At 46.7% G+C, this 20,522-nt stretch overlaps 8 protein-coding genes across 8 annotated transcripts; 3 read left to right on the plus strand and 5 right to left on the minus strand.

Moving 5' to 3' along the window:
* Positions 1–75: 75 nt before the first annotated feature.
* F5147DRAFT_652035 (EXS family protein/ERD1/XPR1/SYG1 family protein) lies at positions 76–4,225 on the minus strand (the record flags this gene model as incomplete). Its single annotated transcript, XM_041433588.1, has 24 exons — positions 76–200; positions 260–380; positions 433–450; positions 503–589; positions 638–714; positions 760–820; positions 883–1,219; positions 1,298–1,317; positions 1,367–1,447; positions 1,527–1,606; positions 1,780–1,932; positions 1,989–2,039; positions 2,082–2,123; positions 2,173–2,254; positions 2,307–2,396; positions 2,551–2,578; positions 2,751–3,187; positions 3,257–3,450; positions 3,503–3,580; positions 3,689–3,778; positions 3,840–3,967; positions 4,053–4,078; positions 4,126–4,144; positions 4,212–4,225. 24 exons carry the CDS (start codon positions 4,223–4,225, stop codon positions 76–78), a joined length of 2,439 nt encoding a protein of 812 aa, XP_041293710.1.
* Positions 4,226–4,774: 549 nt separating this feature from the next.
* On the plus strand, positions 4,775–6,207 carry F5147DRAFT_760440 (HAD-like protein; the record flags this gene model as incomplete). Its single annotated transcript, XM_041440478.1, has 2 exons — positions 4,775–5,707; positions 5,758–6,207. One exon carries the CDS (start codon positions 4,775–4,777, stop codon positions 5,705–5,707), a length of 933 nt encoding a protein of 310 aa, XP_041293711.1. The 3' UTR covers positions 5,758–6,207.
* A 2,820-nt stretch (positions 6,208–9,027) lies between these two features.
* On the minus strand, positions 9,028–10,373 carry F5147DRAFT_690490 (t-SNARE). Its single transcript, XM_041437073.1, has 8 exons — positions 10,189–10,373; positions 10,077–10,135; positions 9,933–10,029; positions 9,843–9,872; positions 9,646–9,795; positions 9,483–9,589; positions 9,338–9,432; positions 9,028–9,283 (listed from the first exon to the last, which is right to left on the minus strand). Exons 1-8 carry the CDS (start codon positions 10,327–10,329, stop codon positions 9,207–9,209), a joined length of 756 nt encoding a protein of 251 aa, XP_041293712.1. The 5' UTR covers positions 10,330–10,373; the 3' UTR covers positions 9,028–9,206.
* Positions 10,374–10,488: 115 nt separating this feature from the next.
* On the plus strand, positions 10,489–12,457 carry F5147DRAFT_139589 (chaperonin 10-like protein). The gene is made up of 8 exons (XM_041428229.1): positions 10,489–11,033; positions 11,083–11,141; positions 11,188–11,262; positions 11,318–11,411; positions 11,471–11,515; positions 11,567–11,826; positions 11,879–12,000; positions 12,048–12,457. The coding sequence occupies exons 1-8, from the start codon at positions 10,682–10,684 to the stop codon at positions 12,109–12,111; spliced, it is 1,071 nt and encodes a 356-aa protein (XP_041293713.1). The 5' UTR covers positions 10,489–10,681; the 3' UTR covers positions 12,112–12,457.
* F5147DRAFT_139596 (cytochrome P450) lies at positions 12,048–15,018 on the minus strand. The gene is made up of 18 exons (XM_041428230.1): positions 14,785–15,018; positions 14,615–14,730; positions 14,523–14,557; positions 14,416–14,475; positions 14,217–14,360; positions 14,046–14,162; positions 13,964–13,991; positions 13,726–13,907; positions 13,528–13,669; positions 13,441–13,475; positions 13,285–13,395; positions 13,190–13,227; positions 13,106–13,139; positions 12,921–13,053; positions 12,780–12,866; positions 12,699–12,723; positions 12,506–12,652; positions 12,048–12,457 (listed from the first exon to the last, which is right to left on the minus strand). Exons 1-18 carry the CDS (start codon positions 14,895–14,897, stop codon positions 12,418–12,420), a joined length of 1,587 nt encoding a protein of 528 aa, XP_041293714.1. The 5' UTR covers positions 14,898–15,018; the 3' UTR covers positions 12,048–12,417.
* Positions 15,019–15,084: 66 nt separating this feature from the next.
* Positions 15,085–17,172, minus strand: F5147DRAFT_690508 (GPI transamidase component PIG-T; the record flags this gene model as incomplete). The annotated part of the gene is made up of 7 exons (XM_041437074.1): positions 15,085–15,656; positions 15,711–15,911; positions 15,963–16,028; positions 16,083–16,244; positions 16,295–16,683; positions 16,737–16,920; positions 16,971–17,172. 7 exons carry the CDS (start codon positions 17,167–17,169, stop codon positions 15,244–15,246), a joined length of 1,614 nt encoding a protein of 537 aa, XP_041293715.1. The 3' UTR covers positions 15,085–15,243.
* Positions 17,173–17,575: 403 nt separating this feature from the next.
* F5147DRAFT_760444 (uncharacterized protein) lies at positions 17,576–18,185 on the plus strand (the record flags this gene model as incomplete). The annotated part of the gene is made up of 2 exons (XM_041440479.1): positions 17,576–17,722; positions 17,757–18,185. 2 exons carry the CDS (start codon positions 17,576–17,578, stop codon positions 18,105–18,107), a joined length of 498 nt encoding a protein of 165 aa, XP_041293716.1. The 3' UTR covers positions 18,108–18,185.
* A 115-nt stretch (positions 18,186–18,300) lies between these two features.
* Positions 18,301–19,745, minus strand: F5147DRAFT_690514 (uncharacterized protein). Its single transcript, XM_041437075.1, has 5 exons — positions 19,335–19,745; positions 19,243–19,283; positions 19,098–19,189; positions 18,967–19,041; positions 18,301–18,891 (listed from the first exon to the last, which is right to left on the minus strand). The coding sequence occupies exons 1-5, from the start codon at positions 19,479–19,481 to the stop codon at positions 18,383–18,385; spliced, it is 864 nt and encodes a 287-aa protein (XP_041293717.1). The 5' UTR covers positions 19,482–19,745; the 3' UTR covers positions 18,301–18,382.
* Positions 19,746–20,522: the final 777 nt, after the last annotated feature.

The raw sequence follows: 20,522 nt of genomic DNA on the forward strand, positions 1-20,522 counted from the left end.
ATCTAAATTAATACGATGGGTAGTTAGAAAGTAATGCCTTCGCTCAGCTTTCTCGCAAGTTATTTCAGGTCCAGCCTAAGCTTTATCATCCTCGTCCTCCTCGTCCTCTTGCTGAGGATTGTCGACCGAATATGGCAATGGACACTCGCGTGTAATTCGGTATTGATCCATGTTACCAAGATGCTCATTCTCGAGACGGTCTGTCAGGTGTTGAGTATTAGCGAGTTGTATAGAAGGAAAATCAAAGAAAGACACTGACAGAAATTCCACACAACTCTCCTTATCATCTCCATTAGGCTGCATATGAATGACCGGAGATTGAAGTATGACCAACTGGGTATGTAGAAGATCCAGAGAAAACGAATGACAAGATTCATGACCTATAGCAGATTGTCTAGAACGAGTGGAGTCACAAGTATACATTCTGCTTACCAGAGCAACATAGTACAGCTGAATAGAATGAAAATTCGGAACGTTTGATTTAGTAAAAGATAGAGCGCACCGGAATCTGTGAGGTGTACACCAAGTCTCGCCTGAGGAGGGGGTATTTAGCGCGGGGTTTGCAGATAGACCAATCCATCGCGAAGTCCTGAGTGAATTTGAGAGTGTATCCACCATTGACTGTTCGTCAACTCACCCATGCACACCCATATAGTGAATAGACCACTGCCGACAAACACCACATAACGAATGAAGCACCGTCGTCAGATTCTCCTAAAGAAGATCAGATGAGAGTGGGGGTGTGAGAAGGCAACCTACCGTCGCGTCTCCAAAGGTAATAACAAAAGTAGTACACTATGCCCATCCCGTACTTGCCGGCCTGCACATTCAACCAAGACGTAAGCTGTTTTTGAGTGCTTTTATTCGATAGTGAAGACTCACGTTAATGAGATGAGTAGGCAACTTTGAATCCTTGTAACGTCTGATGCTCTGCACGAAACGCACTAGAAACGGTAACATGGCAAGTGCGAAGTAAGAACCCCAATTCGTTTCCGCTCCACAAGTCGACCACGCGTTTTGAAGCGTAGGGTCATATGCAGAATGAAGGACTGCGCCTCTTGGCATCAAACTAAACGTCTGAGAGGAGGAAAATGAGCGCGGGAGAACTGTCATAGTGTTGTTGTACGGCGACGACTCGGAGGTAGATGACACATCGGCATGGGAAGAAACATAAGGATATTGGGTGTAGAAACACCCAACAAAGTAGAGGTTCCCCAAACTATAGGCAAGACTGCAAAATTGGTCGCTGTGAAGGTTGAGATGAAGGATACAATGGCGCGGAGTTGTAGACACTAACCCGAGCCAGAAATCTGTGAACTGTCAATCATGTCAACTACATGCTATGCGTCACATGATATGAACGTACTTCGACGCCCCACAAACCGCTAACGCCTAGTCTTGCAACGCTCTTGATAAGCCACCATCGAGAATGACTCCAGAGGATGTTCTATACATTTTTAAAAACATATTAGCTCAAGTCGTGGACACAGATGATATGACCTTGCCGGAATGGGATTGAAAATGACGGTAAGCACAAGGGCAAGCCACACAAGCGGCCAGATGAGTGGAGGACCGACTTGAATGAAAGAAAGCATGAAGCAGTATGCTAGCGCACACAATAGGAAAGCAGGAAGCTAATGTGGAATTACGTCAATGAACTTCACAGAATTTCAAGGCGTCAAACCTCAAAATACTCGCGATGATCAAGTCGAGATCGCACATTAAGTTCTTCGAAGGAAGGTCAGCATGAGGGAGATATACAAGACAAGTTATGCGCACCAAATATGAACACATAGTTGATCCTTTCTCCGGCCCATACGACGAGATTCAATCCGACGAGCAAAGCAAGTAACGTAGGGATTAACAAAATAGAGTAGATAAAAAGTATGATATTCCATGAAGGTAATGAGGTAGCGGTACTGTCACGCAGACCTGCAGGTGGCATAAGAATTCTCTGTGGACGTCAGCATCAGGAAAACACAGCGTACATGTCATGAAACCAGCAACCGTCGCTGGTATGGATAGCCCAAGCCACATGCCTGTACGAAACGTACTGAAATGATGGGATTTCTGTGTCGCACCAACACGAAGACGAGTGATCGCTTTCTTCTTGTCACCACGTTCTGCGATAACATGTAGATAGAGAAAAGGTAGGAGCTTTGAGCGACGTACCGAATCTTGCGGCAAACAGCTCTTCCATCTCTTTAAGCATTGAGCTGACCATTGCGCCAGAAGCAAAAGCTGAGGGCTCAACCTGACCATGGCGTAATTTGAAGATGTTACAAAAGGCACCAGAAAAGTCTTACCCTCTCCTTCATATAAGCGGCTTGAGCAGGCACCTGTGTGATTTTCTCATACTTCTTGACAGCTTTGCGGAAACCAGTGAGATTTAGTATCTGTTTGATTTGAGATTTGAGATTATCAATACGCAGGGCGAGTGAGAGGCGTGCAGTCGTGCAATAGTTTAGTAGTGAAAACGGATATAGCATGCAAATGTCGACGGCTGCATAAGTGATCGAGACGATCAGCATGATGGGATCAGCCACGTACACGGTAATTATTCAGTGCTTCGAGGCCACTGGACAAAGGAAGAAGTCAGCTTTCACTGGCATGTGATTATTAGAAGAAAACTGAAATAGGCTGGCACGAGGGATCCACATTGCCAACACATGGAATCTCGCATCAATCTATCCTCGCCACAAGAAAGCAGAGCAATAGTGCCGAAAACCGGCGACGCAAACGGGACATACCGGTAGTACTCCACGACAGCTTTCTTCAGGCGTTTCTTCGCACTCTGGTAATCCTGTATGCTTGTAAAGGACATACTGTTATTTCTCAGCGGGATATTGCCATTCGCTTTGGTGGACGGCGTTGAACGATTGCTCTTGAGTGACGTAACTTGAGTTGAATCACCTGCGCTAGACGCAGGAATCGGCGACACGGTTTTACGTTCGGAAGTTCCTTCATCTCCAGCGGTGATCGAACGACCTGTTTCCGCAGGCACCGGGATCAGAGGTCCGCTAATGCCCCTTTCAGATAAACGCGCACCTCCCCGACCCGACTCAGAAGCTACTAGTCCTGGTTGATTATTACACTTGTCTGTGTGACGTTGGTTTTTCAAAGCCGCTGTCAGGCGTAGGCGAAGTCGTGAAGCCCAGCTCGGCGCTGTGGCATTTGCATTACATTCCTGCACACGCATGGAGTTAGAATGTCTCAAAAAACAGAAGAAAGTGCGTATGCTGAACGGTAGACTGACATAGTACTTCTTGCGATGGAGCCCAAGTTCATTAAGCTGCTCTTTAAGCAGCTTGCCGCGGTCTCGCATTTCCTTCTCTCGTTCAGAATAAAAAGAGTCGACTTTCTCTAATTCGGAATCTAACAGCTCGAAAAAAGTTGCATGAAGTGGTGGTAGTAGAGGGAGAAGCGTGTGTAAGGGAGGAGCTGGAGAGCCTGCTGGTCAAGTGAGGTTTCTACGCAAGACACTGAAAATACTTGAACCGACCTGCATCACGGAAAAAGGGGAATACGGGTGGCGAGTGCGCAGACTTCGGAGGTAAGGGAGTCGCTTGTGATGACGAACCTGCGAGATGAGGTGGAGGCAGAACACTATGCATCGAAATTCTGAGCGATGGACCTGTCAAAACCCTCCGTTGAATAGAACTTAGCAGACGATGCTGAAACTGCTCACGTATCTGGCTATCCCTTCGCTGTGTTCGAGTTGGGGAAAGAGCTGAAGTCCCTTCAATTGGAGCATCTTGTCGTAGGACGACTGACAGCTCTAAAAGAGTACATTGAAGTGAAATGAGTTGGTGAGAAATTAATCAGAATAGCCAACATACCGTTGTACTCTTCATATTCTTTGGCTTGCTTATGAACTTGATCAACGTCGGTGGTTCCAGTGGAGCTCTGCCTGGCAATATGTTCTGCACGAATTGCACCAATGCACTTCTTTAGGCAACGATAATCACTGAAAGAAAAGCGTAGTGAAATGACGTTAGTGGAAGTGATCAATCAGCACATATAAAGTGTGCGCGCGCAGAACCGGGACGCACATGTATGCCTTTTTCCACTCGGGAGTCTGCAACGAGATATTAGACCAATATAAGTCTGAATTAATGGACTGACTTGTGTATCATTAAGGTATCTGCGGTCAAAAGAAGTCATACGAAATGAACATGAGTAGGGGTATGAAAGTCTGGATATCGACTCACCGTGCAAACTTCATCACTTCTTGTAAGTTGATGGACTTGGTTAGGTTATGATAAGTGGTATGATCCACACAGGATAGTGGTAGTATGGCAACGCAAGAGCAAACGAGCCGTTAAAAAGGCTCGAGGAACGTGAAATGTGCCAGGTTTCATCTGAAGGATCTTATGGACACCGAAAACCTGGCAAAAAGCCTAGAATGGATGTGATCAAAATGACATAGACAACCTGAAATTATTGATTAGTTTACGTTGCTAAAACTGCCATGGGGCGCCGCCTGAGGATGACGAGATTATGGTGACAGGCCACGGTGCTTGTATTCATCGGCAAAAGGATACAACCGCCTACCGTATGGAGCAGCAGGCTTGACTCCAATTTCCAAACTACCACTGCTTGCCTATCTGGCTTCTGACGCGTCCAATTTCCGGCACACGACCTCCGAATCATGCAAACGTGGCAGAAGCTCCTTCACTTCGGTCGGTGACCAAACCTCGAGGCCTGAGAAACTCTGATCTGGTAGTCCAATCATACTCTTCCGATTCGATGGCACACGACTCATTACCCTACTATGCTCGAATTCACGTCTCACAAACTCTTGGTCTTTGACGTCTATGGGACACTCGTTGACTGGGAATCCGGAATATACAACAGTCTCAGGAAGCTCTTTCCCGAGGACACTCCAAGAGAGGAGGTGTTGGAGAAATACGCTGCTGCGGAACTAGATCTACAAATGAAAGATCCGAGCGTAACATACTCGAAGATCCTCGATCTCGCTTGGGTCCAGCTCAGTGGTCAAGCTAACACGAGTCTTGAACCAGCTGCAGTCACGGAAGAAGAGGAGAGGATTTGGGCATCTAGTTCAGCGGTCGCTCAACAACTCCAAGGCTTAGATCTGGCTTCCTCAACGCCACCAGCAAGTGATGCTGAACGCTTCGGAGCTTCCATACCCACGTGGCAGCCATTTGAAGACACCGTCCAAGCCCTCCATAGACTGAAGGAGCACTTTGCGCTAGTGGTTCTCTCCAACGTAGACAACAAAAGTTTTGAAGGCACACATGAGTTGCTGAAATCCCAAACCCTTGAAGCACGCAATAGCAGATACCCGACCGTGACCCCTGACTCCCCCTTCTCACTCATCCTCACCGCTCAGCAACTTAATGCGTATAAACCAGACTTGAAGGTGCTGGAAACTGCACTCCAGCAAGTGTCATCCGTGCCTCGCTTCAACTTACCGCATCCCAGCCCCCCCTGGGCTGTGGAAGCATGCGAAGTGCTTGTAGTAGCAAACTCGCTTCTGCATGATATAGAGCCCGCAAATCTTCACAATCTCAACAGTGTGTGGATTTCGCGCCATGAGAAGAATATTATCGGAACCAAACCCGATTTGAAGGAGCGAGGGGCGTGGACATGGAGGTTTGAAACTTTAGGTGATCTGGCAGATGCGGTGGACCAGGAGGTTAAAGAAAAGAAATGCGTGGCCGCGGCGCTACGTGAACTTTAGGTGCGTAACAGTCATACATGAAAAATGTACCCCTTTCTCAGATAGGACAGGTTGATATAGTTGGACCCTTTGACTGGTGGTGATGTACGAGATGGGGTACAGGTGTGCCATGATTCTATTGTATAGCGGACATCGGCTTGAAAGAAGTTGAAAGGCATTCTTGATCCAGACTGAGCGGGCTATCCAGACATTAAAGGTTCTTGTCTTCCGTCAAGAAGATGATGACTAGAGTGTCAAGCGAGACTTGCAACAGGAATAGATGATCTCTTCCTTTCTCATTATTGACACTTGAGCAGTGAGCACTGCCAATTTTGAATAAGTTGATACTTGAACTTCTGTTTGATCTTGTTTCAACAAATCAGGCAGACTATAGTCCGGCCGAGCGCATTCGAGCCCCGCCTTTGCTCGGTGTGAGTCAACTACCTATGTCGCTTGAGCGGGAGCCCCAGTTCTTTGAATTACGTTGTTCGGTCTCTGTTGTATTTAAATTCATTCCTATCATGTGTATTGTGGGATAAAGTCAGGGCTAAAAATGTTTCTCAGCTATAGGAAGGTTCTTCGCAGCGTTAAGAATCATAGTTTCTACGGAGATTAGCCAGCAAAATGATTTCCCCATCCATGTCATACTACGTGGGTTCGGAGAAATCCGACGAATAATGCGCGTGAACCATCAGATCAATATGGGTGGAGAACCGAGAGGAAAATTGAATACGTGTGGTAGAAGCAACCGTTACATCGCTCTGGGATAATACGCAGAGGTAACGGACCGACTGTTGCAAAGACCCCGAAGTGACGAGGAGGCGCGTTCGAAGCAGAGACGTATATTTTTTGCACCGTTTTCATAACAGAAATTTCTGGGAGAACGTGTGGTATAGTGTGCCGTGCAAGGGACAATTTTTTAGCCGTAAATTTCGAGTTTCTAAGTTGCTAGAGAAATAATGACAACACGATGAACTACAAAATCATGACTTCTCGCGTCCGACGCTAGCTCCACGGAGAAACCTACACGTGCCAGGTGAGAATCCTCACTTCACCTGGGACATGCGTTTTCCTGGCAGGAAGTGTATCCCAGAGCCAATATCGATTTCCTGGGATTTTCGGAGCCGGAGTCAATGTTCTGCTTACCCAAGGCGAGGCTTAGCACAGGGCGTGCCCTGGTGTGCCTTGCAGATAGTATTATATTGCCCCGCGCCCTGTACCGCATGTCGTCATTAATGCTGACGTTCCTGCCCAGTGCTTTACTCCCCGCCCGAATCAGCTTTCGACGTTAACCTCCATTCGTCAACATACAGCAGCGCACAGCCATGTCCGGGACATTCGCTTAGTCTCGACATACCCGTATCCCACAACCACAAAGCCAGGCGATAAGCGACGAGAGAGAAACAGGGCGGGCGACGATATTGTACAGGAATAAATGACTCGAAGTGCATCCGTAGCAGAACATAACAGACACAAACAACCGGACATGGCCCGACTTTTCAGAAATTTCAAGTTTGAAACAATCATTAATTTGCCTTCTACACACGTTCGAACGTCCAAAGATTGATCGATACGTTCGAGTTTCGTGGGCCTGTGGACACCCTTTATCGGTTGTAACATGCTCCGGGCGCCCTTGACATGGCACACGCTGAGCAATCGTCCCAGATGACGGAGATTCTATTCTATACCTAACGCACGAGATCACTGACTTGGGACATCATCGTCGCATTAGGTGCGTACTCTCACTATGAGACTGTAAGCGGGTTCAAGTCACCGGGAAAACTGGTGAATTCTGCGATTCACCTGATAAACCGGTGGTCTGGTGGTGGGACAGCTCGGTGACTCATTTTTTCACACAACATCATCCATTTGTATACCTTGATTCCATGACAGGTCCATGAGAGATATACACCTCTTTCATGTTTCAAAATCACGAATGAAATTGAATGAGAGAAGAACGACAAAACCGATTCATGCCGAGTGTGGAACACCTGAAATTTGTGTTTCACACTGCATGACTATTTGGTTCACAAAGCCATTCAAAACGTTATAATGGCGGATATGTCAGGTGCTCGGCCCACCAAACTTTATCTAAATTGGTAAAGTATAGCAGGAGTAGTACAGGAGGTTGTCCGACCCGAGACCCTGCTAGTAGGTGAAGTGTTTTGATCGACGCTTACACGCCCAAGTTCTAACACATACAATTGGTCCGCAGTTTATGAAACACAGGTACTACTCTTGATCATGAATCAAGTTTCAGGTTCCTATTAATGCTGCGGGTGGTCCCCTAATTTCCGGTGTCCGCAGCGTTGTTTACGCCACGGAACATTAATATTTATCGTGAATTATCAACAATATCATTGGTTCTTGCTCTATAGTTTTCTCCTCCTGCCTCAGGCATTCAAATATTAGGTTTCAATGAACTTGGCCAATTGTCAAGCACCGTCCAAACGACGCAGATAAGCTCGCGTGCTCTCTTGGGTATGCGCTTTCCTTTTTCCTTGAGTGCCCAACATGCTTAATTGGCGCTTAGCGCTAGCGCTCATGACTTGTACTTTCGTGAGAAGCACCAACGACTTGGTGTCTTACCCCTTGCCGATGCTGACTTGCTGGGGATAATGGATTGGAAATTATCATACAGTTCGTCAAACGACAGGTCACTTGATCCAGGGACTTTGAATACGGAATGATATCCATAATTAAACGAGTGCCGTTGTTGGCCAGCCCCTAAGTTTTAAATTTAAGGCATAATCAAGGGTAGCTTCTTCGGGTGAGTGGTCAACTACTGGGCGGATGCTCGGCATTAGAGTTCGCGTAGTCGCATCTCTTGCAATAGGCCACCATGGTCATATCTCATTCCATATGGTGATAATCTATCTAGGGTGTAAGACTACGCACTGATCACTCATGGTGAATAATGGATGACGGTCAATTGCCTCGTGGACTCGACTGGGGCAAGCAATTACGCCCATGCAATCAAGATTTCAAATACGCGGCGAACAGGTCTGAAGATACGTGAACCAGTTCTGAGCCTCGTTTGAATTCGTCGATAATCATAGCATGTAGAGCTGACTTCGCACCAACTCGTCATCGCCGCGGACGTGTGCAAATTGTTCGTCACCAAAGGAGTCAGAAATCAAGAACCATGCTCGTCAAATCTTGATATCCATTGAAATAGTGAAATATGTGAGTCTCAGAGGGAGTTGTTCGTTTTGCGGCGTAACCCAGGGGGCACATGACAAGAACATGTAGTGCGGTGGATGCAACGACTCTCGATTGAATGCTGCACTTCAGCGAACATCAAGTTAGGTTCCTGAGAGCGACGCACACCTGCCATTAAACCAGGTTCGCTCCTTGAGGGCCGGCACTTTCGCCCCAAGCCTCACCTTCTTGCTGATAGAACCTTTGGCTCACTTCGTATCAATCACAAGTGTTTGTGTTGCACTCACGCGAGCAAGGATGCCGCGGTGATGTGATCAGAAAAATTAGACCTAGGTATCGTGCAGAAATCCCGCGGCTCTTACACGAGAATAACCGCCAACAATAAAGCAAGTAGCACAATTATAAGGATAGTTATACACCATCCCGACTTCGTTTCTACTCCGAGAACATCAGTATGTCATAAGGACCGCATAACCGGCTCAAACTCGCCTTCCGTGTCTCGTACAAATTTCTTCATTCTTCGCATCGCATTTGATAGCTTGGAATCTGTCCTGTCAACATTTGCCTCAAGGTCGTCAAGCATTCTGGTCGAAAATATTAGTATAGACTAGCAGCAGCAAATGACATGCTTTACTCGACATGCTCCCCAATCTCATGCCCCATCAGACCTGCTTGTTGAGCTAGGGTATTCAAAGTCCCTGATATTGAATCCATGGCGCGATCCTGTTCCTGAAGTAATAACTTTTGCAGATTTTGCTGTCGGTCTCCCCTTATGAGATGAACGCATGAAAACATACTTGTTGTTCTTCATGAGCCCATTTTGCCTGGTCGTCATTGGGCTCTCCTGACTGCGAGCCAGGTACTGGTTGTAGGGGTGACCGTGAACCACTGGGCAACGATGATTGTGACTGAAGGGAAGTAGACGGTGATTTCCCTGCAGACGGTAACTAATGAACCGTTAGAAACTGCATATTTAGCAGAAATAGACACCGACATTTCGTCCTTCGACGTCCGCCCTCATACCCTGTCCTTAGGTTGGTCATCAAAGTTAGGGTGTGCATGCTTCAAGCTACTTGTGACGGACCTCAATTTCACGACGTACGTAACTCACATATTTCCGCCGTTCAGAGACCTCTGCATCATCCAGTCCAAAATATCTAGGACCCGTGTCCTCCACCATCCTGAGAGTAATAAGTTCCTTGAACTGCGGATGATCATCCCAGCTTACTTGACGCTCTCTTCTAAATCCTCCAAGTCTGTGTATAGAGCAGCAAGCGTGGCCTCCAACTGCGCTCTCATGTCAGCTTTTCATTCGAACAATATGCCAAGGATAACCTCACTTCATTTCGGGCCAACACAAGCTCTTCACTCCCATCCCGAGCGAGGCTGCGGATTCGCAAGAACGAAGAGCGTAATGTCGATGCTGTCTGAAGCGAAGATTGGATCTCCCGCTGGACTTCATGATATGGGTCGGCCGACATGATACGAATGATTCGGAATGAATGTAACGGGTCTGGCACTCGTAGTCGTACCGAGTCCGTGATCAATGGACGATAAACAAGAACTTTGAGCACGTGATCCCGGATGTACTGATTACCCGGTCTGCACCTACTCTAGGCCAACTCTAGGCCAGTCGAATCCGCAAAACTCGCAGGCACCAATGTCTGATTCAAGGCTCATCTTGACGCGGCATATATGCTATGATTATTTCATGATGATATCATGGATTCTCTCAGGTTCCTTTCAGTACGAATGTGGTAGGCCACGGCCCACCGAACCCCCTATATAAATCCTACTAAGGAGCCTTCAATCACCATTCATCTTACAACCATCATGTCCAACATTCCAAAGACACAAATTGCTGCAGTCGTTCCGTTTAATGGAGCTGCTCTCGAAATAAGAAAGGATCACCCAGTCAAGCAACCTTCTGAGCTTGCCCCGGGCGAATGCCTCGTCAAATTATCCTGCACTGGAGTCTGTCATACGGACTTACATGCCAGCAACGATGATTGGCCACTTCACGCCAGCACACCACTTGTTGGTGGGCACGAAGGTGTAGGGGAGATCGTCGCCATTGGGGAAAACACCGCCGATTGTCCTGTGAAGATCGGCGATCGCGTTGGCATCAAGTGGCTTGCGTACTCTTGCTTGAACTGCGAGCAATGCCGAAATGGACGAGAGCAAAGTAAGTCAAACGTTTGAATGTTGAATATGATGCTCAATTTTACACTCAGACTGTCCTAAGGCGAAATTAAGCGGTTTCAGCGTTGATGGCACATTCGCGCAGTACACAGTATGTCAATTCACAGGCATTTTCAGTATGTTGCTGATTTATTCAGGTCTCATACGTATATCATGTTACCCCTATCCCCAAGAATCTAGACAGCAACGCCGCGGCCTCGATACTTTGCGCGGTAAGGTTATTTAGTCTTTTCAATTGACTGTAATTCACTTGCATGCTGCATCAAGGGCGTTACCGTGTACAGAGCTCTCAAACACAGTCATGCAAAGATTGGCGAATGGGTTGTCTTGCCTGGGGCAGGCGGTGGCCTCGGACACTTAGGTCTGTCTCACTACTAGTGCAAATGATATTAATGTTCCGACCGCTGACTTCTTGAGTAGCGGTTCAATACGCGGTGGCTATGGGCCTCCGTGTTGTAGCAATAGGTATTTCTCCCTACCCATGCTTTGAGATGAGACTGATATCGTCGCGTTCAGATACAGGACTCGAGAAGAAGAAACTGTGCTTGGAGCTTGGAGCTGAAAAATGGATTGACTTCCAGGAGGAAAAAGACATTGTCCAGGCTGTGCGAGAAGCCTGTGATGGCGAGGGAGCACACTGTGCTGTCGTCACCACTGCGAGTGCATCTGGTTACACGCAGGCCGTCGATTACCTTCGACCTGGAGGAACACTGATGGCAGTAGGGCTACCGGGTGAAGCAAAGCTCGAGGCGTCCATCTTTTTCACTGTATTCAAGGTAGGTTCTGCAAGGAAAGACTCGAGTTTGGTTTATTCAAGAATCATTGCAGAGCATTAACATCCTTGGTTCATATGTTGGTAATCGTCAAGATGCCGTTGAGGCTCTAGAGATCGCATCGAGAGGTAAGGTAGTAGTGAGGTATGAGTGTAAGGGTCTCTCCGAGCTCAAGAAGTGAGTAGAATGCCATGATCAAGACACATAGCTGATACAATTCACAGTGTTTATGACGCACTCAAACAAGGCAATGTAGCGGGGAGAATCATTTTGGAGATGTCAAAATGAACATGAATATTGTTACTACAAATAGCGTTAGTATAATCAGGAAACAATACCAAGATTGACAAGGCACCTAGCAAGAGCTTGGTTTATCGGTACTACGGGAGTAGATAAGGTATGTGCCAAGTATCAACGATAGTGCAGTAAAGACTCGGAGGATCGGCAAGAGGAAGTATCACAAGATAGCAAGAAAGGTGAAGAAGCTTAATGTAGTTGACAAGATACGGATAAGGGCCGAAGCCAAGCCAAGCGAAAATATTGTCCTTTCTATTATAATAGGTGTTTACATATTATAAGAATGGAGTATTTTCTTCAAGTCCTCCGTCTAAACACCAGGGGAAGGCGGGTTGGTCTGACAGCCATCAATATTTCATCTTACAAGAGTAGAAGTTCAACGTACGACAGAGTGATTTTGCTTCGTGCGTTAAGCACTCTTGCCTTGCGCTGCTCGTACGTTTCGCCAGCAAACTGCGGCTCGTCCTTGATTGAAATGGTATATCGCGAAATTAAAATGGTGAGAACAGCTGCTGCTTCGGTTTCCGAGAACCTGACCAAATTCAAATGGATGACGAAGAATAATGACAATTACTCACTTTCTTCCTACACACCCTCTAGAACCTTCATCGAAATGGGCGTCTTCAAGTTCGTTCTGAACAAGATGTTAAGACACTTACCAGCACTGAAGGGAAGGAATGCATCTCGGCTCCAGTCACCCAAGAATCGTTCGGGCTTAAACACGAACGGATCTTCCCAGTACTTAGCTACAATCATGCGTCAGGTTGTTACTGTGTCTCTGCATTTGGCAAGTATCTTACGATTGTAGTGAACCCCAGTTATGTCCAGCTCAAGTTCCACTCCTTTAGGCACAACGACTGTTTTCATCGTCCCGTTCGCATCTGTGAGGGTGAAGGTCGTGTCTTCGGCACTCAACTTTGGCACGACGGAAGCCTGCACATGAAGTCAACGATATCGCTCAGAAATATACGCTCCACCAACATACAGGGGGGAACATCCGCATTGTCTCGTTGAAAACACTGTCACGATGTCAGCCCATAGCCCTGTCGATTTAGAGAGACAAACTGACGCAGAAGAGTAGGTCAATGATGGCATATCATCATAAGTCTGTCAAAAACATCATGAGCCTGGTTGTATAGCTGCCTGTGATTCAGGGGTCCATACAGGAATTCTTCCATCAGGCAGTACGCTCTTGATGTGCTGGTACATTTCTTCTTGTTTATCGGGATGCAAAGCCAATAGTCCGAACGCAAAAGAAAGTGTATGGGCTGTCGTCTGTGAGTTGTTAGCGCGAGGCAAAGTGTGAAAGGGATGTAGTACCTCGTGTCCCGCGACTAAGAATATGAAGATATTGCCTGTTGGACAATGTCGCCATGTTCTGCTACAGAGTCTGAAATTGCAGCTTACCAATTAATTCGCTGTCGCTCAGTTTCACGTCATCCTTCGATGAGTCATTGTTGTCATTTGCTGACAACAAACTAGATAATAGGTCGTGATTATGCTCCTGCTGGGACCCCTGCCGTTCATGAATCATCTCTGTAAGGTATCGCTACAAAAGAGGGTTATTAAAAATGTCAAGTGTTCAGCCCCAATGATGGTACAAACATGCAATTCATCGAAGGCAAGCCTTGTATGCCTGAAATGTTTAGTGAGTCCCATGACCCATCTCGGTACTAATAATGGAAGGGTGATGTTCTGTGACACTATGTGGATAGCATCTTTGAAGGTCAGCTGGTGTCCGAGTGGGATCACAGCGTCCTCTTTCCAGGATATGGAACGACCAAAGCCTATAACGTGTTCACTATATCGACAACTACTTATTGATGCTACCGGTCATGCTCACCTGCGGCACCGATCACGAACAGGGCAATCTAGTGATCCGAATGAAATTAAAGAAGCGCAGAGGTGGCGTCAAGAGTTCTCACTGGCAAAGTCAAATCTACGGAGTGATCGACAACCACTTCTTGTTGTCCAGCCCACATTGTATCAAAAAGGTCGAGCATGATCTCTGTGGTTGCATCCCAGACCAATCTATTATTCCTCTTCAAGGCATAAGTTAGGAAACTCTGATGTACGCATGGACATCAGTCACTAACTTCTGAAAACGCAGGTGCGACGATCTTGCGGTAACGCTTCCATTCGCTGCCTTCGGAAGCAATAATGTTCTTGCCAAAGAATGCTAATGCGGTGTATAGCTCAAGAGGTTTTGGGAAGCGTCCTCCACGAGACCAAACGATGTCCTTTGATACGACGAATCAATCTGTAGGCTTTCAAGACCGAAATAGACCGACATACCTTAATTACATTGACATCTGCTATCAATAACAACCCAGTTGCTTTCGGCCAGCATGTCGCCTGAGACCATTAACCTCTTATATACCACGGTATTGCAAGCAACTTACAACGGAAATTATATCAAGGCCCCTCTCCGCGAAGGCTTCCGAAATTTACGTTAACTAGGGAAAATGAATCAACATGAAAAATTTCAACGTACGGGCATGCTTCGACAACCAAAAATGATCATGACCTAAGTTCAACAAGGGGATCGGGGGAAATAAGTGCCCGAGCATAGATGAGGCACTAATAATTGTTCTGTATCCTGGAAGATGACTATGAAAGATAATTAGTTCTATGGAAATGATGCGATAAAGCTGGTTAACTCACTGAATGCTCGCCAATAGTCGACGGAAATCTAAGAAGAGCTGGAAGGCGCGCAGTACACACACCAAACCCACTAATGTTGCAAGGGTCGTCAACGACAAACCAGTGACAATCATGGTTGCAGGGGCGTTGGAATGAAGACGTCGTGAGTACGCAACGCACTACGTTTCACTTTATCATATGCACAATTGCCGATTTCAAACCCTGTGTACTGCCGCGTAGCTCCGACCGGACTCCTTTCCGACGGATGACAAAGATCACTGCAGAAAAAACCCGATTAGAACCTGGTGGGGACATATTATGGCCAGTCGCGAAGTGTGGGCACTTGGGCAGATACCGTCGGAACATACATATATATACGAATCGATTGCGTCGACAGGTGCGGATTGATGATTGGCCCGGAAGAGAACAGCAGGTTTGCATGAGCACTAAATTAGTACAATGGGATTACATCGGTCACAACTATTCTTGAATCTCCATCACGACCCACTTGCGTGTCAGCAAATTGAAGATGCTTCCGAAAATCAATGTCATGAGCGTACAGCTGAGGATAATGACGTTGTAAGGCATGCTGAAATCTGGGGTGGGGAGGTCGACAAGGAGTGTTGGGGTATAAATCCTCTCCCAATCATAACTTGAAGAGATGTTGTGAGACAATTGAGAGAGTGGGAAAAACACAGCCCCTGGTAGATCCCAGCCTCTCATCGCATCAGGTGGATGTTCGGTGTATTTCAAAAAGGCTTTGTTGACTTCCATAGAAATTTTGAGCGTGGTCTTTGGTGGAATCGTGAGGACAGCTTGCAACATCGAGGGAGAGAAGCGGTCATTAGATTGCGGCGAAGGTGGATGATATTTTAACTCTGAAAGTAAGTCGCCTAAATACACCAGATAATCAGCAAAGACAATCTTATTATGGCCACAAGTCATACTTCGTATCTGTGAGTTTATTTCGACTTTCAGGGTATGCATCCACATCGTGATGAGTGCAGGCATCATCTCCAAATAACCCACCGATATCTCCTGCGGAGAATTGTTGGTAACAGAGACAGATAAAACGCCCCGTGTTTGTGTTGTACCATGAATTGTTCGTTTCACACTGAGCGGGGTGATCGGTGTTAATGGTGGCAGTGCTGCGTTGATAATTCATCAATGGGCTGTTGTACGGACAGAAAGGGACTTACGATACTGGAAGCTATGCTCACTCGGCCAGTACATGGCAATGTTGGACGGAATTGTGAAATTAGATGCTTTGACACGTTATTGATTCAAATCTATCGCAGGGAGATAGCTGTACAACGCACAGGAGGATAAGTCATAAATGGCTAAACCATCCACATAGGCAGGATTTTCAGGGGTGATTTTGTGGTCCTTCTCTTCCGGTAGAATAACGGTGATAGAACTGGAACTCGCTACCGGGCATGATCGTTCAATGGAGCGATCAAACAGTGATTGAAGATTCCAGTCTGTCGACATTGTCAGCGAGGGTTATATCATGAATCGGTTACCAGCTCACCTCGTCTCTTCCCTGCGCTAGTTCGCACTGGATTGAATACCGCTTGTAAGGACAGTTTTAATTCAATACCAGTGTCCTCCTTCCATATCACGTGAACCCCCATACCATGCCAGTCCGCATCAAAAACCTTCTGAGGATTGAGAAGTGCAGCAAGCCCTGCATGGCTCTTGCACGGAAGTAACTTCAAGAAGGGTGTTAGATTCTCCGTGCAAACATTCTCTGAAGGAAGTGAGGCATGTCGAAGTTCGTGTGGGGAAAAAGTGGGGGTAGACCCGGATAAAGGGAAGGCGACCGTCGGTGACAATGTTCGTCGGGAATCCAGCGACCCAAGAGAAGCGCAAAAGAGTCCTGAAAGTGCGTTTCGGAGACCAGACCATCGTTCATCCACTCTGACAGATTGAATGAGTGAACATGATTATAGCTATTCGTTGAGCATACATACGTCGTTACCTCACTAGCGCCCATCCAAGCCCATAGCTCAGCTCCAGTGCCAACCTCAGCTTCATGAGGATGTCCCCAGTTATCATAATTCCATTTTCCAGCATTGAGAGTTAGATGCAGCTCGGTGATCGCATACTCGCGTAGGATTTGACCAAGAGTCAGTGGGAACAAGGCGTAGTGTTGGGCTGCGTGGCTTGTGTAGTTCAGGGATAAAAAATAGCGATGGTAGACTCACATTCATCTCGTTGTCCCAAGGCCTTCGGATTTCGTGGACCTGCACCCTCTAAAACAGTCACAAAAGAGAATGTCGTCGATACCCGCCCATCTCTAAGTGACTGTATGCGGAGATCTTCCTTATAGATTTCCTTACGATATAGAGCAAAGGATGGAGTACACAGGTAAGCTAAGAAAATCCAGACTGAGGCGCGACGCATTTGTCTACAACTTTGAAAGCAGGAACTTCAAAACGGCTCACTAGTATGAAATATCACGTGATCCATACATACTATGTACTTCGCCGGCAGGAACCTTGTCCCACTGGCATAAATTTGAACTTGAATATCGACGAATTTATTGGCATTCATTGAACATGTGGTATACTAATCGTACATCATCGGTGGTACACTCCACGAAACCATACTACTTTGGAGAGGGGCGAGCTGGCGGAGTGATATACAAGAAAAGCTGCGCAAATTTTGTTATCGTACAACATATCAGTACACCAAATGTGGCCCTTAGACTGTTTCTGAGTAAAGGTTGAGAGGAATGTGAGAGTTCGCAGTTGCTACAAAGCAGACGCGGAAACAATCGAAACAGGATGAACGTGCAACACTACTAAACATGATTGAGCAGGCAGTGGGCTTGAAGGTGATAGTCACTTTTAATGTCGAAACCGATCTGGATGTTGCGAATGGGGCAAGAGGGGAAGTAGTGGAAATTGCGTTGGACGAGCGCGAGTCAAACTTTTTGTTGGCAAAAGCTGTTGTGGTCCGTGGAGTTGCCGGCATATGTTCTCATCAAGTTGAACCGTACCAAAGCTAAAGTTCTGGGGAATCTAGACTCCGGTGTTCTGCCATTTGTCCCCATGCAACGGACATTCCGCATAATGATTGGTGGCCGCGAAGAAGTTGTGACACAGATGCAACTGCCATTAACACCAGCATATGCATTTACAGACTACCGATTGCAAGGACAAACAATCAGCAACGCGATCGTTGATATTGCACAACCACCAAGTGGAAAACTTGCGCCAATGTTGCGTTGTCATGAGGGCATGGACGAGAAAACATCCGCCTTCTTCGAGACTTCGATGAAAAGCTTGTCACCACTCATTCTAATGAGTACCTCAGGCTTGAAGATAGACGTTTATTAGAACTGGACGAGGTAACAGAGAGATGGCGGGAACAAAGGAGGAAGCTAATTTTGTAAGAAATGTTATTATCAATTGACATCATGTAGTTGTACGTTTACACATGCGTGCGATGTATGTATGTAGTACCATAGTGTGGCTGTGATTTATTTGGTCGTTTCCCACGGGGTCAATGTTTGGGCACGCTTCACAATTATGACCTTGTGGTACAAATTCATTACACCACCATCATGTCATTGAATGACTACACAAAAGTTTGTTCTAGATGTCTTTCGGATTCATACAGTGAGTTTCGTGCTCATCGTCGCACTCCATACCATCCTCCACCCAATTCCACCATTTGGAGTTATTACCTCTTTCAGGACGGCCTCCGTCTTGAAGGGACCAGCATCTTCCCAGAGCTTATTCCAGCTTTCAGGATCATAACAATACATATCCACTGTCATACCCAATATTTCCTCCCGTATGGTACCCTGCTTCGGAAGTCCGACATGAGACCCAAATACAATGCTCCCTGGCACAGGAGACAGCAAAGCAGCTACAGCACGGACGAGCGATGCCTGTTGCTCTGCAGAAAATAAGTGAAATACTGATGATGCATGGATGGCAGTAAGTTTGCCATGCAGGTCATTCAGCGAGACGAGTGAGGATAAGTCAGGTGGTGACTGTGATGTATGCCCAGACTCGGACGATAAGAAAGCTGGATCAAGACAGTCACCCGCAATGAACTGTGAGGGAAAAGATGTCGGCGTAGACCGAAAAAGGACATGTCCGAGGTCCCAAAATTCTGTCGTTATAAAGTTTCAGTCTTAACATACATTTTCCCTTGTTTGCGCAGGGAGGTGACTATCGTGAGGCGTACCTTGCCTAAGATCGGTAGCGATTACTTGGGTGATTGGCCAGCCATCTGCGACGGCCTTGCGTGCATCATTGCCAACTATGACGAGGCGAGTCCATGATTATCATCTACCAGAATAAACTGAATGCGCTTACAGCAACATCCAAGATCCAAGAACAGTGAGTTTCTGCAATTACGACCTAGCTGAAGCACGCTTTGGTACTTCGGGTGTCCCGAGATTCGGAGACTAGATAGAATACACGTCAATCATAGAATGTAACTTCCACAAGTACGGCATGCCTTGTGAATCCGAAGCTGTAGATGCAGGGGTACGGTGCTACCTACACAGGTCACATACAACTCGACCTACGCCAATGAAAGCTATCACTCACCGCGAAAGCCTTTGCTTGAACAGCCAGGATGTGGTGCTTCAGATCACCCTCTTCTGTGACACCTGTCTGCTGCTGGAAAAACTCAAGTGCAGCAGGGTCCAGCCTGTAGAGGCTGGGATCCAACGGAGTGTTACTAGTGAAAGCCATACTGCAGGATGATACCGGCGTCCACTTAGATATAGTTGAGGTATTGGGCCACGTCAGCTAAAACGCTAGAACCTTCTGACGGTGCCGTCGTTTTGAAAGACAAATGACTACTATGTCACGTAGGCCGCAGCACCCTTGAAGATAACTGCACTGCATCAACTCAGTCACAGATCTTAAGCAGAATCAGCGTCAGGTGCAAGCCGGTCAGGTCGCGTAGGGATAAAACGTGAGCGCACTGAGAATGAATTCTGCCGTGACTGACTCAGAATGGTCGGAGACCTAAAATGCATTCACGACCGTGAGTCAATGACTAAAATCGCGCACCTGCGGTCCAGAGGTTGCAAATCTGTGAGCTCAGCGGCCATCATGATCATTCAATAACCTTCAATGGATAATGTTCATGTGCCTACTATACAGGCACTTGATAGCTCCAAGACGTCGCCACAATGCGGTCCAACTGGCAACGAATCTTACGTTTTCCTGATGATGTTTTTTCAAAGCTGCGGAGGTATAATTAGATTCGACTCATCATGCATCAGTTTCAAAGGCCGGGTGTTTATTCTACACAGTAAAAGGTGATCTGGCGCGGCAACAGCGGCTACTCACGCTCTTGAAAATTCGAGTCACTAGCTATAGTATTCGCAGAGGCTCCTGAAGATGTGGCGGCTTCGCAGCCTTTCAATAGTAAGCGCCGAGCACTATGAACAGGTCTGACGGGAGTCAGCGTTAGATGCTTCGAAGCAGCTCTGTCTAATGTACAATAGCATTTCCCTCCCTCCCGTTGATTGATATTCTTGGTTTACACCTACTTTTGTTCTAGGGAACATCAAACAGGACATTTTTTCAAATGCGGTGTAACATGGTCAGACCGCCGCCCGCGCATAACCGTTACACCAAAAGGTGAAAAGCTTAGCTTTCAGTATCAGCGATGGTATATGTACTGATTATGAGAACTCAGGTAAGCCAGCGTGCTTACATGCGGTTTGTAGATTCATAACAGGTCGGACACGATAGATAGTAAATAGCCCTCATTCTTAATGT

The sequence above is a fragment of the Suillus discolor genome (genome assembly GCF_016758755.1).
Source record: "Suillus discolor strain FC423 chromosome Unknown F5147scaffold_22, whole genome shotgun sequence".
Taxonomy (NCBI): domain Eukaryota; kingdom Fungi; phylum Basidiomycota; class Agaricomycetes; order Boletales; family Suillaceae; genus Suillus; species Suillus discolor.